General features: G+C 36.5%; 1 protein-coding gene across 1 annotated transcript in view; it reads left to right on the forward strand.

The window, feature by feature from the left end:
* Nucleotides 1-2,145: 2,145 nt before the first annotated feature.
* LOC110222608 (uncharacterized) overlaps nucleotides 2,146-16,948 on the forward strand; it is an 89,885-nt gene continuing 75,082 nt past the window's right edge. The window contains 2 exon segments of the mRNA XM_021007690.1: nucleotides 2,146-2,416; nucleotides 2,748-2,869. Of these exon segments, the coding sequence (XP_020863349.1) occupies nucleotides 2,146-2,416; nucleotides 2,748-2,869 (393 nt within the window).

A 16,948-nucleotide genomic window follows, 5' to 3' on the forward strand; every position in this document is an offset into this window, starting at 1 on the left:
CTTCCGAAGCCAAAACAATTTTCTGTGACTACCATTACCTATTATGTACTGTGTCTTCACACTAAAATCTTAAATTCCTAGGGGGTAGGGACTGTTTTTCACTTCTATTTACATCCTCATTATTTATCATGATGTTTGGCACATAACAAATTCCTAAAAATATTTTCCATTCATTCACCAACCATGTACATACAGAAGTTGACCTATTCTGCTAGTTAACAAAGGTGATACAAACTCCTTCAGCTCCTCTACTTTCTTCCTTGAAACTTCTCAGCATCATTATTCTCTGTATTATCTTTTCCTCTGGTCACAGAAGAAGAGCCATCCTTACTAAGGCGAGTTCCATTAGACGTATTCATATTCCCTCTTATCTCATCCAGGACCTTGTTCACATAGTCATCCCACTTTTGTACGTCATCATCACTAGCTCTTTGCCTTTGACTAACAAATATACACAAGATTACTTAATCCTAAAAGAAAAAGCCTACCTTGATGCTGCCCATCCAATTTCAATTATGTCTCCTCTTTCCATTTATTAATATGCTTCTTTAAAAAATCTGCATTCAGAGTCTCTGCCTCCTCAATTTTTCACTCTCTCCTCAAACTCTTTGCAATTTCCTTCTACCTCCACTGCTCCACAAAACTGGTCTCTCAGGGGTCACTTCCTAATGACTAAATCCAATGGTCCTTTCTTCAACTCTCATCTACAGTTCTTAATAAATCTGATAACCCCTTCTTGTTAATTTCTCTTCTGTTGGCTTAAGAGATGTTACACTCCTTTGTTTTTGCCCTCATCTAAAACTAGTATCTCTGTATTATTACAGGTTTCTCATCTACTTCCTGGATCTTTATGGTACAGTCCTCAATAATCTGTTATTGGGCCCATTCTCTTTTCTCTCCATACACTTTCTTTCAGTAATTTTGTTCATTCCTAAAACTTCACTAGTGACGTTGCTCCCACAGAAGGGCAAGAGTGCTGAGACTGCACTTCCTGCATCACTGGTCTTGCTTCCATAGTCATCATTCTGGAAAGAACTCTACAGAAAGGAGCCAGCTCTCTCTAGCAATAGCCATCCCAAATACTCTGCATGGAGAACTCAAGCCAACCTAGTTGGAGCAGCACTTTTGTGCCAGGACACACCTTTGGCCTTATACTTTGTGATACCACATTGCTAGCCTTCCTGACAGTCTTAGAGGTCTATGTCACTTGCAAATATTCTACTTTTGTAAAGTTCCCTTCCATCTTTGCTTGTGTGCAAAGTATTAATTAACATCTTCCAATAAGGCAATATGGAAATAATCTTTTTTTGTAGGAAGAATTCCATCAAATATTCTAATAGTTGAAAATTGTTTCAGAATCCTGTTTTCTTTTGTTTGGCATAAAGCAAACAAATACCTACAACGCTCTGTGCCCCACCATTATGGAGAGCCACAGTGATGTCTTGGAATTTTTCATGAATGTTCTTGAATTCAGTCTGATATTCACCATAAAAAAGGTAGGCAGTTACCTCTCTGGCTTCCTAAGGTTTAAAAATGAGCATATAAAGATAGCTTAAATACAAGAAGCTTCTTCCCTTGATTATCAAGATTATTTGCTCTAATGTCCATCTCTCCTTCCTAGAATAGGCTATCTTACATTGGAATACAAAAACATTTATTCTTCTTATCTATTCAACAGCCATAGTATTACCTTTTTCACTTTGCAGAGAAGGTAAGAGTATTGATTCGTGTTTACAAAGCATTTAGAGATGCACTGATAAAAGGTACTACATAAATGGTGAGTATTTTTATTTCTCAAAAAAGGCAATAATTTTTTTTATCTTATTCTCTTCTAGAATGCAGAGCTGAATGAGTAGACACTTGTCATCTGTCTGTATTTCTAGTCCATTTATTATTCCTTTTACTTGGCATACTGGCACAACCAACATTGAAAAAAGGAGAATTTAGGCAATTATTTAGGTGATACAGGCTACAAGTAAGAAACATATGAAAATGAGTTCCCATAAACATGATCCACAGATTAAATACTGTAGGCTCAATCTTGGAATAATGTGTGTGTGTGTGTGGGGGGGAGTATGTGTGTTTGTGTGTATGTATGTGTGTGTGTGTGTGTGTGTGTGTGTGTGTGTGTGTGTACTTACTATAATGTGCGCTGCTGCTGCAACTACTATGGCTATCACTACCATTACCGTCTCTACTGTTACTACTCCTACTCCTTTTACTACTACTACACAAGTAGCAGGACATGCTGAGCACTTGTCAGATAAATTGAACCACCACCCTCACCTTTACCACCATCTCCCCTCAAATCATAATGGAGACTGCCCAGACCCATATTCAAGAGCCTTGGAAACAACAGTGCCCACCAAACCACTGGTCTTGTTTTCAGCCAAGCCTCCAAAGTCATTATTGGGAGGTGAGATCATTGTGGAGAGGTGGTCCACCTTACTTATCACTACTGGGAACAAGTATTGATCAATTGCTACCAACTGGCAGGTCATCACAGAAACCCTGGGAATAGTGCCTTCCAGACCACATAATTCTGTTTCTAGCCTAGCCATCATCAAGGAAAGCAAATTCTGAGAAGATGCTAGTCATCCCCATCAACTTCTGAACAACTGTCATGAACAAGACAGACAAGTTAACCTAGCTGACGCTCAAGGAACCCTGAAGGACCACAAGTGATACATGTGCCATTTGAGCCAAACCATTGCCACCACATTGATCACTATCTCCAACATTTATAGAAATAATCCAGAAGCCTGAACTTCAAAGTCTTAGAATTAGCAATGCCTCCAGCTCAGAACCTGTAACCATCACTCCAGGAAACAATCCGTATGGAGACGCAACCTTGAAACTACTCCTTCCGGTAAAAAGGCCACAACTATTGAAGAACACAAAAGAAACTTCTTGTAACCAAACTTCCTGGTACTACTAAATGGTTCAAAGTCAAAAACTGATATTGCTTTACAAGTGGAAATGATATTTATAAAGAAGTATTGCCACTTGCTTTGCTGCTTCATGCTAAGAACTATGGGCCCATTCCATCAGACTTGTAGCTAAAACCTTCCTTATATTGCATCAGAACGTGAGTTATTTGAGAAGGGATTTTCTTACTTTTGTATTTGTATCCCCAGCACCTAGAACAGTGCTTCACACTTAGTAAGCATTTAACAAATTCTCTGGGCAAAAGACTCCTTAAACTTTAACTAAAATTACTTGCTAAATTTTTCAATCACTTCTTTTCTGAGCCAATATAATCTCTAGTATTAAGAACACCCAAAATAAAATCAGAAAAAAAGAATGCATAGTTTGTATCTAGCTAATTCCTGTTCCACACACTAAAAAGTAAAAAGCAAAAAACAATCAAATGAGTGTTTTCTTTCTGCCCATCAAAAATTAAACATGGCGGAGGTTTTTCTGCATCAAATGATTCTTTGACTATGTCATATTGTTAATTTCATAGTCTCATAAAATTATAGATTTTGAAGTAGAAGGGAGATTATAGATCTAATACTTTCATTTTAGAACAGACCTATACAACTTGTAGCTCATTTATTGCCCTAGGGCTGCTTGCAGCATGCCTAAGGATTGAAGGCAGCCAATGAAAAATATAGAAGAAAACATCCTTTGTATGTAGAGGAGATCCTTTGGTATGCCACAAGCTGTGTAAGCCTGTTTTAGAGTGTAGGACATTGATGACCAGAGAAGGAGAGTGACTTTACTAGGGTGACACAAGACATAGTATGTGTCACAGTGAGCATTTAAACTGAGGTTCTCTTACTTCAAATCCAGTAATCTCTCCACAATTCCCAATACTGGCATCTGCCAGCCTCATGCCAACATTTTTTCTACTTTTAAGTTATATACATACATATATACATGCATACCTATACACACACACATATATACATATACACACATACACATATATACACATATGTATATACATACATACACATATATACATATGCATGTGTGTGTGTGTGTGTGTGTGTGTGTGTGTGTGTGTGAGTCTTGTTAGCAGGTGGTAGAAACTCAAAAGGCTTTGAATCTCAGCTCTGCAACTTACCACCATCTGTAAAATGAGTAGGTTGTACTCAACAAACTCGAAGGTCCCTCTCAGCTCTATGCATATAAGTCTATGATAATAAGAATAGCCCTAGTCATTTCTTGTAGACAGTTTTGCAAGATCCATAATTTCACCAGCACGAGAACTTCAGCAACCAAAATCATCAACTCAGTTTGCAACATCAGTACCACCATCTTATGCTATATAATTTTTGTTAATGTATTAATGTGAAATCCTTCAGCGAGTATCAACTTCACATTGAGGAGGCCTCTCACTTGGGTCTAGGCATGCTTGCTTATGGAAAAAAGTCTGTGTATAGCACAATGAATGTATAAGTAAAGAACGATCACTTCAAATCTGTTCTAACACTGGATGGTTATGTTTAAAAAAAGATTGCAAAACAAGGAATTTACACTATTACCCAGGTTTCTTTCCAAAATCTTTTACATGAAACTGAGTTATTTCATTAGTAGACCCCTTCCAGGCTAACTATGTATAATATAAAGAATAAATAAATGAATCACAGAATCAATGTACAAATCAACGAATGAAGGAAGCAATAAGTCAATAAGGATTATGAAGAGCCATGAAATCATGGCAAGATAATTTGGAGATTTTTTACCAGGAAAAAAAAAAAAGACTTAACTATACATGTAGCAGTCAAGTCTTTGAAAAGCTCTAGCCTTAAAAACGTCTTAGACTTGTCTTGTTTGTTTCAAAGGGAAGAGAACTAGGGGCAGTGGGGTGGAAGTTGTAGAAGTAAGTTTAGGCTTAGTGTAATGAAAAACTTTATAATAATTAAAGCTACCCAAAATAGATCTGGGTGCCTTGGAAGGTAGCACATTTTTCTTTCTCAGAGAGGTCTTCAAGCAAAGGCTATGAATGAGCATGATCAAATGAAATCATGGCAAGATAACTTGGAGATTTTTACCAGAAATGTATCAAAAACATAAATATTGAAGAAATACAAAATAAGAAAAGAAAACAAAGCATTGCCATGTGCACAGCAGAATGTAAGAGAAGATTCAAAATATATAGCAATAAATTTTCATTTCAAAAAAGTCTATATAATAAATACTACACAATGTGTTGAGAGCTGTCCATCTTTTCTTTGCTTCCTTATAAATTTTTTTTTGTTCTCTGCTGTGCACTTTTTACTTTGTTCTTTTTTTCCCTCCTTCCTCCCCACTTCAGGCTACAATTAAGCATGGAGATATATATACACACACATACATGCAAGCATACATACATATACATACTTATATATGTACATGCATGCGTATATAGACACATACACACAAAGATATATACACACAAACATATTACCATGTATGCATACACTTACATACACATACATATACTTAGATGTCCATAATCACCCATATATAAACATAGGCTTTCATATGCATTTATGTAAACCCATACTATGCATATTTGTCCTCTGTTTCTCTGAGAGTAGAGAAACTCTTCATTCATAAGTTCAAGTGTTTCTATATTTCCAAATCCACCAACTTATCATTTCCTGTACCACAGCAATATTCCAACCTTATACTGTCTAGTTATTTTAAATAGTCCAAAACAGCATAGATGAATATGCAATACATAATGCAATACATGTCTTTTCCCTTTGTCTGAGATCAATATTACCACCCCTACTCCTTTTTCTCTAAAAAAAATTCTACTCCTGATCTTAATTTACGTTTGTGTATCTATTTCTTATCACTCCTCATACCTCCACTTTACTTCTACTTGCTACCTTGCTCTCCTATTACTTGACCTATGCCCCTCCAAAGATTCCTCCATTGTCCTCATATTCCCATTAATCTAAACACTCTTCTACATTTTTATTTATCCTTTTCCCTCACCTTCCCCTATAAAGATCCCTCTCTTATCCTCTTCTCCCTCCCTATTCCCTTAGTGGTTTATTTCTTTCTGAATTTAGAAGATTTTGTACCTTTCTATATCTATCTATACACATACATATATATATGCATATATATTACATATGGATGTCTGTATGTAATTGTCCCTCTTGAACCCCTGCCTGATGAAAGTAGTTCTCCAGAACTACTAGCCCTCTTCCCCCATTTTTACTCTCTCACCTAATTTGTATATGATAATGACTCATTTTTGCTGTTCCTAAATGGTTTTATTTTTTTAAAGACATTTCATACTTAGGTCTGCCCCAATCTTTCTTAAGAATACTCCATTACTAATAACAATCTTAAACATACATTTTACCTTTCCTCATATAAAAAGTAAACTGCCTGTCCTTATTGAGTCTCTTGTAAATAATCTATGATAAGTATGAATGTGATGTCCCAGTGAAGACTTCTCAGTGTAATTAAGGTAATGAGTTCAGAAGGTAGTGTGAGAAATGAACTCTCAGAAGTGAAGGCTCCTCAAAGGGTCAAATAATTCTTGATTATTACTTTTAAAATCCTCCCCCAGTCAGACCCTCTTTTTAAGCACTTAACAGAAAGAATAAGCCCTGCCCCACCGCCAACCTGAGCTGTTTGTCCTTAGCTTCAGGCCTCTTTCCTTTTCTTGAATTTTGTGCCTGGAATGTAAGCCCCACCTCCCAGTTAAGGGGATAGGAAGAAACTTTCCAGCTTAGAATGTAAGCCCCACCTCCCAGTTAGGATGTAAGCCCACCCCCAGTTAAGGGGGTAAGGGATGGTGGTGGGTGGAGATTTGCTTTTATAAGGCAGCTCCTATTATGCAGTCTCTCTCTCTCTCTCTCTCTCTCTCTCTCTCTCTCTCTCTCTCTCTCTCTCTCTCTCTCTCTCCACGTATATCAAAGGAGCAGACAGCCATCTCGAGAGATTGTAATAAAGGTAACCTTTGCTTTCCACCTTGAGAAGTCTCTGAGTTTAATTTGGGTTAGGGTCACTGTCCCACACAGGTGTGTGCTGATTCCTTCTCACCCAAGGCCAAGTTTCTGCAGCATGACTGGGTCTGGTGTTCCTTGTCAGCAGTTCCCTCAATCTTCCCTGGCTCAGATGTCCAACTCCCTTCACAGTTCAGGTGGCAAAAGTTCCTGTGGCTAGGGCTGACACAGTCTCCCAACCCAGCTAATCTTGTTGTTTAAGTGGAACTACCCTGGAGATGTTTATTCTTCACAGGGACCAAACTTCTTCCTGAAATTTTTATTCAGATCTTCTCAGTTGTCCCAGGAGGACCACTGTTCTGCTCACACACTTTCTTTTACTGCTCTACGTTCACCCTGAGGCACTATTTTATCTCATTTGTAGGGGAAATCTGGAGAGGTTGGAATTTTTTGACCTACTCAGCCATCTTCCCAGAATTGTCTCCAGATTTTTTTAAAAGGGAATTCTTTATTTCAGGAATGTGTCGAATGACTAGATGACCACACATGTCCCTTCCAACTCTGAAATTCTGTGGTTCTGTGGCCCCCAAGCAATTTGGTTGTTTCAGATTAAAACTTACAGGAAATGTGACCATAAAGAAAAAAAATACAAAATACAAAATATAAAGAAATGTGACATGTTACATTTTGAACACTTAATCAGTTTTGACAATAAAAAGTAAATTTAAACTGAGCCACATTTCTTTGTGCAGCAGTTTATATCTGAATAAACACTAGGTATAGTGTCAGAGTTCAAACCCCAGCTCTACTACTTTCTACAAGAGTGACCTGGAGCAGATCACTTTAACTCTCTGGGCCTCACTTTCCTTATCAGTAAAATTATAGGGTTGGACTAGATGACCTCTAAGGCTCCTTCCAGGTCTAGTGATCCTACCTAGTTTGTCCCACACTTCAATTCATGAATACAGATTAGTAATACACTAAGAGTATAGTTTCCTGATCCTTTCATTGGCTAACACTAGTATGTCTCTCAGACAATGTTAGCGTTAAGATATAACCAAAGCAGTCTCAAGACATTTTTCAGATCCCTTTTTATCACTCCCTTTGAAGTCAGTGGGAGGTTTTAATGCAGAGAAGGCAAACAGCTGTGGGAAAGGAAGAAAATGGAGCAAGGTATCATTAAAAGCAAAAGATTTTAAAAATGAAATGACTATCACCTTGTAATAGCAATAGTGTCAAATAATAGTAGAGATTCTTCTCCCTATGGAATCTTTGAAGGAAAAAGGTAATTATGCCACACGACTCAAAGAGATTTTTCCCCCATCTTTATTTCCTCAAGAAAATACTAAAAAGTCAACATCTAATAGATGATAAAATAAAGTTTGAAGTTGAGTGCATCTTTATATATCTGCTAGGATTGCTTGGACACTTAATCACCAGTGCTCCAAAAGAACATGCTAACATGTTAGATATTATTGCTGAGGGCCCTGCAACATCATTATTCTTGTTTGAGGAAAGTCTTCTCATATATATATATATATATATATATATATATTTTAATGGCCATGGACTTCTAAGTGAGAGGAACAAGCTGTTTTATTCTTATAGTTCACTGTACCACACATAATACTCTCTGGCTAAGTATAATTAAGATAGAATTCTTCAACCATGTGAAAAAAAATGTACTTTGTGAAAATGATACAATGTCCCTGTAATTTTCAGTTGCGCACTTAATTTTAAAACACTTAATTTTTAACCACCTAAAAAGACGGTACATAATAAAATGCAAACTTGACATTTTGAAGAAGCAAAGTCATAAGTCTCACAAATGGATTTTTTAAAAAATTGTATTTAAATGTAAGAGTACTGAGCCTGGTAACAATGAAATTGCTTCCAAGGCCTAATTCTGCCACTTACTAGACTTATGACCTCACAGTCACTTGATCTTCAAGCCTCAGTTTCTTCATCTGATGATTGGGGACAGAAAGAGTTGGACAAGATGATTTTCTACTCTAGGATTCTAGGATTTCATAAAGCATTCAACAATCATTCCCAAAGTTATAAAATTTGGTGCAGCATATTAAGATTTTCTAGAATTTGTGGAATGATTGAAATATCTATTCAGAAATTATCACTTGAATTTTTGAGATTCTTTAGATTTCTGCTATTTCAAATGGCAGAGCAGAGCATGTAAGATGACACAATTCCTCAGGACAGTAGCAAATGTCTTTTTTAAGAATGTTATCTAAAAGGCGGCCCTTGGTTATATATTTTTTTATGTGAACCTCTGTTGCAATTGGTAAAATACAAGATTTAGATTGTTTCTACATGATGCCAAAGAATTGGCCAAGTAATCCAGGTACAAGATAAATGTTTAAATTATGTGTCAAAGTAGACGTGACTCTTTTTGACAATCTGTATTACTTCTGTCCCTGACTGATGGACAGCCTGTTTGCTCCATCAGTATTCTTTCCTTCACAACAAAAAAAAAAAAGGAAAACTTCCCAGCACATTGAGTGGCCCCAGTGAGGTGACCGTTTAGAAGGATATGAACAAGAGGTATAAAGAGTGGGCTTAACCCCAACTGCCTAAAAAAAAAAAGAGTGGGCCAGCATAGATATGTTATGCTCTGAATCATGGGAAGGGATTCTCTCATCACAACTGTGTCAATGTGTTACATTAATCAGTTAATCAACATATATTTATTATATATACCAGGCACTCTCAAAACAGACAAAATTATGTGAATTCCTGAAACCAATTATTGAAGCCAGACCTCCAGCTAAAGACTATCCTTGAAGATCATGACATCTGTAGAGATGCTAAGCTAACAAATAAGACCTGGTTGATGAGTGAAGGATCTTTCATAATAGGCTATGGGCTTTATTTTACAACTATTTAATGCATTAAGTTCCTTTACTTTTTGATACTGAGTTGGATGACGTGTGTGTGTGTGTGTGTGTGTGTGTGTGTGTGTGTGTGTGTGTGTTTTCCTACTGAGTTAATTCAGTATTTTCATATGAAGGTGAAAAAGTACAGTATCATTTTCTAAGGATAGACCAGCCTGTCGAAAGAATTGTTGTTTTTCTGCTTGTTTATTTCTGTGTTTGTATCTCCAGCACCAACTGTAGAACTGCGTTTTATGTATGTATGTTGTTGTTATTGTTGTTACAGTTATGTCCAACCTTTCATGACCCCATCTGGGGTTTTCTTGGCAGAGATACTGGAGTAGTTTTTCATTTTCTTCTCCAGCTTGTTTTGTAGATGAGGTAAATGAAGTAAATATGGTTAAGTGACTTGCTTAGGGTCACATGGCTAGTAAGTGTCAGACAACATTTAAACTCAGGAAGATGAATCTTCCTTATTCTAAGCCCAGAGATCTATTCACTGCATCTCTTAGCTACCTTGTGTTTTACATATAGTAATCACTTATGTGTTGAATCCTCTAATTTTATAGATAAAAACTAAGTCTCCTCTCAAACTTAATTAACTTGAACAATGTCACATCCATTACTACAGATGAAATTCTAGAAATAGGTCTTCTCATACCAAATGTAGCATTCTCTCCTTGTGCCTGCCTTTTTCTTGAAGAATAAGAAATAAAATATGCTTTTGATGATCATACTTGGAGCTTCAAATGATTCGGTGACACATATAGTCATTTTTCATATTCCCTTTGGAAGCACACAGATTCTGGGCTCTAAAATAGGACAGAATCTGACCCCCTTATCCAAACACAGACACCACAAGCAAGCTCCTAATATGATCTCAAAAACAGTCAGCCTCTGATGGCTATGAGAGCAAACACAGGAAAATGTGAAAGAGCAGCAGATCACCAGTTAGTATGTGCACACCTGAACAGTTTCCTAGACTCTTACTTGATTCTTTACTCTCAATACTGTACAGTGAATGGCACCAAAAACCAATCAACTTGACATCTGTACAAACAATTTCTTCTAAGAGGAATACTGTCCTTTTCAGAGAACATTTCTTTGTAAAATGGGTGTGCTGGTCCCTACTCATACTGGCTAATGAGAGCTGATAGCTCAAATTGCAATTTGAACTTTTACACATCAGAAATTGGCATACTAGACCTAGGCTTGATTTATTTTTTGTCAATTTTCTAGAATAAAGTAATTGATGGAGAAAGCTAAATAATATAATTTTCCTAGATTCTTATTAGCACTAAATTTATGATGGTCGGGCTGTGCCCCATGGAATATGGTCCATTTGAGTCCAAATGGCCTTTGGTCCGTTTGAATATTATCTCATTTCAGGCTGGGGCATTATTAAGCCAGATTGTTGGATTGAAGTTTCTGGGACCTAACAGCAAGAGTCAGTAATCCTGCTGTCCTATTCACCCGTTCGGCAGGATCCAAACAAATAACTACCCCCTTTGTGGCAATATATTACTGATTTCAACTGTATCCCACTCTTTGCTAGAAGATGGGAAGTTTGTAAGATTCACCACTTCCAATTTAGTTCTTCCAAGTTACAGGTGTCTAACATTGAGAGGAATGGACTCCAACTAGGAAAGATAATTTTTCTGGAAGTTGGAGGTGGGAAGAAATTAGTATGTTACATTCTATGATATACATTTCAAGCTCTTTTGTTTATTTTAAAATTTAATATATTATTGTTTATTTAATGTAATTGTATTATTTAACTGTGATCTTGAGGTCTGACTGAATATTAGCTATCTGGATCTGATGGAAGGAATGGCCAATATGTGTGGCAGTATGACTTGATAAATGATGAGTAACTTTAGATATAGAGACTGTGGTATAATAGCCTAACCTCCAGTGACTCAGGATTAAGCTAATTTTTTCAGGTCTCATGGGGGACATGGGCCTATTATATTTATGTGGAGTGTTCTATCAATTTGCTGAAGATAAGATCTTCAGATAAACTAAATTGATTATAAGCCTCTAAAGTGCAGGTGGAATGAATTATATCTTACATAATACCTACTACAATGATTTTCACAGAAAGGGTTCTTAAAAAATGCTTTTTATGTGAAATAATGTTTATATCTATGTTAGAAGGAAGACCCTAATTGTTATGGCTACTAAGAAAAGGCAGATTTTGTTTCACATTATGCAACAAAGGAAGTAAATATTTTAGAGGGAGATTTTATTTCTTTGCAGAAAAGTGAACTGGCTGGAAAACTCTATATTGGAGGGGAGTATTCACCCAGATTTCATACAGACAAGTGTTATGAAGTTTTTATGTAACTTTTTTCCTTCTCTCCTGGCTTTTGCTTTGTGATAAAGGAAAAACAGAGTTCTAAAGAGAAAAAAGCTTGTGAAAGAAGGCAGCCCTTTGAATGATTCTCTAAATTGAGAGGCAGCCTATGTAGTAGGAACTTGAGGAAAAGATCAAAGAAACTCTGGCAGAAGAAATCCTCTGGGTTCAAGGACCCACCTAATTTCAAGTCAACAAACATTTCTTAAACACCTACTATGTATACTGTGTTGTTAGGTGCTGGAGAAGATACTAAGTTCAGGTAATAATTCGCAGTCATTGCCATAATGCATGAGATTTAGAGTTTGGTATGGCAAGTCACAACTTCATTGGGCCAGATAGATGACTTTTTTTTTCTTTTTTGGTGAAGCAATTGGGGTTAAGTGAGTTGCCCAGGGTCACACAGCTAGGAAGTGTCAAGTGCCTGAGTCCAGATTTGAACTCAGGTTCTCCTGACTCCAGGGCTGGTGCCTTATCCACTGCACCACCTAGCTGCCCCTCAGATAGATGACTTCTGAGGTCCCTTCCCGATCTGTGTTGAAGATTCTATGCTCCTGTGATCATGTTCTTCCCTATACCTGGATATACCTCCTGCTTCTCCTTGCCTTTTAAAATCCTACAGTAGAACTACCGAACTTCAATGCTTCTATACCATATGGCCTTCCCTGATACGCTATTAATAATAATCTTGCACTTTACATAGCATGTAATTTTTTACTACTTTAATGTACTTACTAAGGGTAGTTCTGCTGTAATTATTGCTGCCAATCTGATCATGCAAGAACACTGAAGAACAGATCAGACTGTCCTATCAGGACATGGGCTTTAGCTGACATGTGCTCATGGCCATATGGTAGTTGGGTTAGGAGATGGGGTCAATTGCCTTTCCATTACTCTTCATTGTAAACAGCTCCAAACAGTCATTAAGTGATATACAATAGAAAAGAGTGAAATGCATTTGGGAAGGAAAAATAACTCACTTTTAAAGATCACTTAATTTGTCTGTTCTCTCAGATTGTGAGTCTTGCTTCATGATCTTCAAAGTGACAACCTCTACCTTAATATTGACTCATTAAATGGTTGACTGGAAGGAATCAAGGGTTTCTTTGTTCCCAAGAATGAAACGAAGGTGAGAAGGACAGAACTGTGCGTGTCCTATTCAAACCCTAGTTACACATTTAATCACTGAACAATCACTTGAATATCTGCTATGGGCTGAATGTTGCAATAGCTACCGAACATACACATACAGAAAAGAAAAAGTCCCTTAATTCTTTGCCAAATATATTTTTTGTAACTACAGCATTCAACGCAGTACTTACATAAAACTGATGTTTAATAAATGTTTCTTAAACTGAATTAGATGAAATTGTAAGAAAGATGCTGGGCAGAAATAAAGAAATAGATAAATGAATGCATGAATACACAAACAAATGAATGAACTTAATTGGTTGATTAATTATTTAATTAAAAGCTAGTGGTTTCATCATTTACAAATCTACATTTAAAGGAGTGAAAATAATTTAATATAATGCAGGCAAGATTGCCAGCACAGAGGATTCACGTGACAGCACAGTTTGTATAAAAATACCAAATCTAAATACAAGCAAGATCATGCCTTGAGTGTGATTTGTTTTCCAACCGTTCCTAATTTAGCCCATTGAGATTATTTAAATTGTAACTTTCAAGTCCACCTCAGTGTAGAGATTTCTGTCTACTGAGAAGATGTTTCAGGATGCTTGCTGGTAGAGGCTGGTCTCTTTATAAAGCTACTGGACTGGAAGGCATATGGGGTCCGAAGTATGATAAGGCATTTTAGGCTTTAGAAAAGGTTTTTAAAATCATGTTGCATATTGGAATTGTACCTCTGTTATATTATTGAGATTTTAGACCTTCACTACAACTTATGTAAGTTTTAATGCTTACATATTGGAAAGAGCATTGGCTTAGTTCAAATCTCACCTTTGACATTCATTAGCTATATAACCTTAGACTTCATTCTTATGGGCTTCAATCAGTCAGTCAGTCAGCCAAACATTTATTAAGCATCTACCATATGCCAGGTACTATGCCAGGAGTTTAGGATGCAAACATGAAAGATATGACAGTCCCTACTGTCAAGTAGCTTGCAATCTAATGGAGCAAGACAAGACACAAAAAGAAACTAAAAGTGGGGTTACATGTTGGGAAGGTATGAGGAGGGAATAGTGGAAAAGTCAAGAGAAATTCCAAAGTAGTTTGTTCAGGTGATAAATGAAAAATTCTGAGCTGGGCTCCCTCCTTAAATAGGGTTTTGTAGTTCATGGCTCTCCTCTCCAATCAGAGAGACAGAGGGTGGTGATATAGTGGAGTACCAACACTGATGGGATCTTGCAAGACAACGAAGTTTTTAGAATAATGAGCTTCCTGGGGTATGGTGGAAAAATCAAATGAATCCAATAGTAGTGCAGCCAGGTAAGAAATGCAAATTCTTCATCTATAAAATGATAAGACTGGGCTACTTGATGACCTCTGATATCACTCGATGTTAACTTTAGATCTATGGTCTTATGATTCAATATCATAAGTTGCTATCTTCCATGGGAAGTACAAGTTTCTGACCTTAAGAATATGTGCATTTTAAAAACAATAATGTAAAATGTCTTTCATTATATCCCCTGCATATTGAACCCCTAGGCACTGGCTACTTTGCCTACCTTTGACCTAGCTTGTTTGAGGAAGCTGTTGGTATTTATAAAAGTAAAAGGCAAAGAAAGAGAAGGCAGAGAGGGGGAGGGAAGAGAGGGAGAGACAGGGCATGAAAAGCAGCGTGAGGGAGGGAGGGAAAGAAGGAGAGAGGGAGGATGGGAGAGAGACAGAGACAGAGAGAGAGCATCTATTTTAATTCAATTTTGAAACCCTTTATCATTTAATCAATAACCATCTATTAAGTGATTTTTACCTAGATACCATCAAACATAACATCATCTCATGTGATTCTAAACACTCATGAGGTAGGTACTAATGTTATCATTGTTCCTAGCTTACAATTGAGAAGACTGAAACTGAGAGAAGTTATGAGACACCCATTATTAAATTGCTAGCAGGTGTATCAGGATTTGAATCTATGTCTCTTCCGGTGGTACAGTACTTTTTCCACTACTCATGCTGTTTCTTCTATATATAGCCAAGTTTTTCTGACAACCCAGATCCTTTAAATTTATTTAATTGATTTTTCTGATTTTTAATTATGTATTTACAATGAAAGATCCTTAATTAGATAAATTTTATTTATGATTATTTTAACACTGCAATGTTGTAGAGAGTCATCTTCAAAGACCTGGATTCAACTTCCACTTTTGACACAAATTGGATGTGTGACTCTGGGCTATTACTTAATCACTCCTTTGACCTCTTTAAGGTATACTATACTCTAAGATTATATGTTGCAGAGAAGATGTCAACCTGCATTGGCAGAGGGAGTTTTCTAATATTAAACAGTTTGCAAGTCTTCTATTTGGGCTTTTCTAAGTTTTTCATTCTACAAACCCTGTAACTGAACCCCAACACACAAACAGTATGCATATGTAAATACTATATTTCTCCAGTGGATCTCCACAATGAAGCATCTCCAGTACACCTCTACCAGATGGAGATTCCAGATGGGCTCTCATATGTAGAGACCCTCTGAGTTAATCTGCCAATTTTCACTTTTACATTGTTTCCCAGGCTCAAGGAGACATGCTAGCCAAAAGTGATCACCAATGAGATGGACAGTGTCACGTACAAAGTTCAAATGTAATAGGAAGTTCCTATACATTATGAAATTTCCCAGAAGATCCTATTTGGAAATGACATCGTACTGATTCAATTGAGACCTGAAGCATTACTGGACCATTAAAGTCAGGCCACTCTAAAAAAGATAATCTTAGCAAAAAATAAAATAAATAAGAGGATGAGGGTGCTATAATATGCAGTTGGATGATTGACCCTATGAATTAATCCATCACTATAAATACATTAGAGAGATACTAGAGATGTACAAGTAATTTGGCTGGCCCAAAATTAAATATTCTAAGATGAAAGTGTCAGATGATATTAGGGAATTTATAAACACTTCAATGATCTCAAGCAATTTAGGAAAGCAAGGAATAGTTTTATGGAGAAGGGAAGATTTTATGACCAAATAAGAGAGAGAATATTATAAGATGTAAAATGAATAATTTAAAAAAATTTAAAAAAAATAAAATTATTTAAATTAAAATAAAAAAATTAAATTAAAAGGAAACCAGAAAGCTTGGGGGTTGGATGTAGAACAAGTGTCTCTGACAACAGCCTAATTTCTCAAATATATAAAGAACTGAGTCAATTTATAAGAATACAAATCATTGCCCAGTTGACAAATGGTCAAAGGTTACGAACAGGCAGTTTTCACATGAAGAAATCAAAGCTATCTATAGTCATGAAAAAAATGCAAATTAAAATAGCTATGAGATACTACTTCACAACTATCAGATTGGCTAATATGACAGAAACAGAAAATGACAATTGTAGGAGGGGATATGGGAGTACTGTTGGTGGACTAATCTAACCATTCTGGAGAGCAAGTTGGAACTATGCCCAAAGTGCTATAAAACCGTGCATACCCTTTGTTCCAACAATACTACTACTAGGTCTATATCCCAAGGAAATTTTTAAAAAAAGAGAGAGGGGAGTGGGAAGGACCTGTTTATATAAAAATATTTATAGTAGCTCTTTTTGTGGTGGCAAAGAATTAGATATTGAGAGGATGGCCATCAGTTGGGGAGCAGCTGAACAAGTTG

The sequence above is a fragment of the Phascolarctos cinereus genome, unplaced genomic scaffold (assembly GCF_003287225.1).
Source record: "Phascolarctos cinereus isolate Bilbo 61053 unplaced genomic scaffold, phaCin_HiC Scaffold_9;HRSCAF=440, whole genome shotgun sequence".
Taxonomy (NCBI): Eukaryota; Metazoa; Chordata; class Mammalia; order Diprotodontia; family Phascolarctidae; genus Phascolarctos; species Phascolarctos cinereus.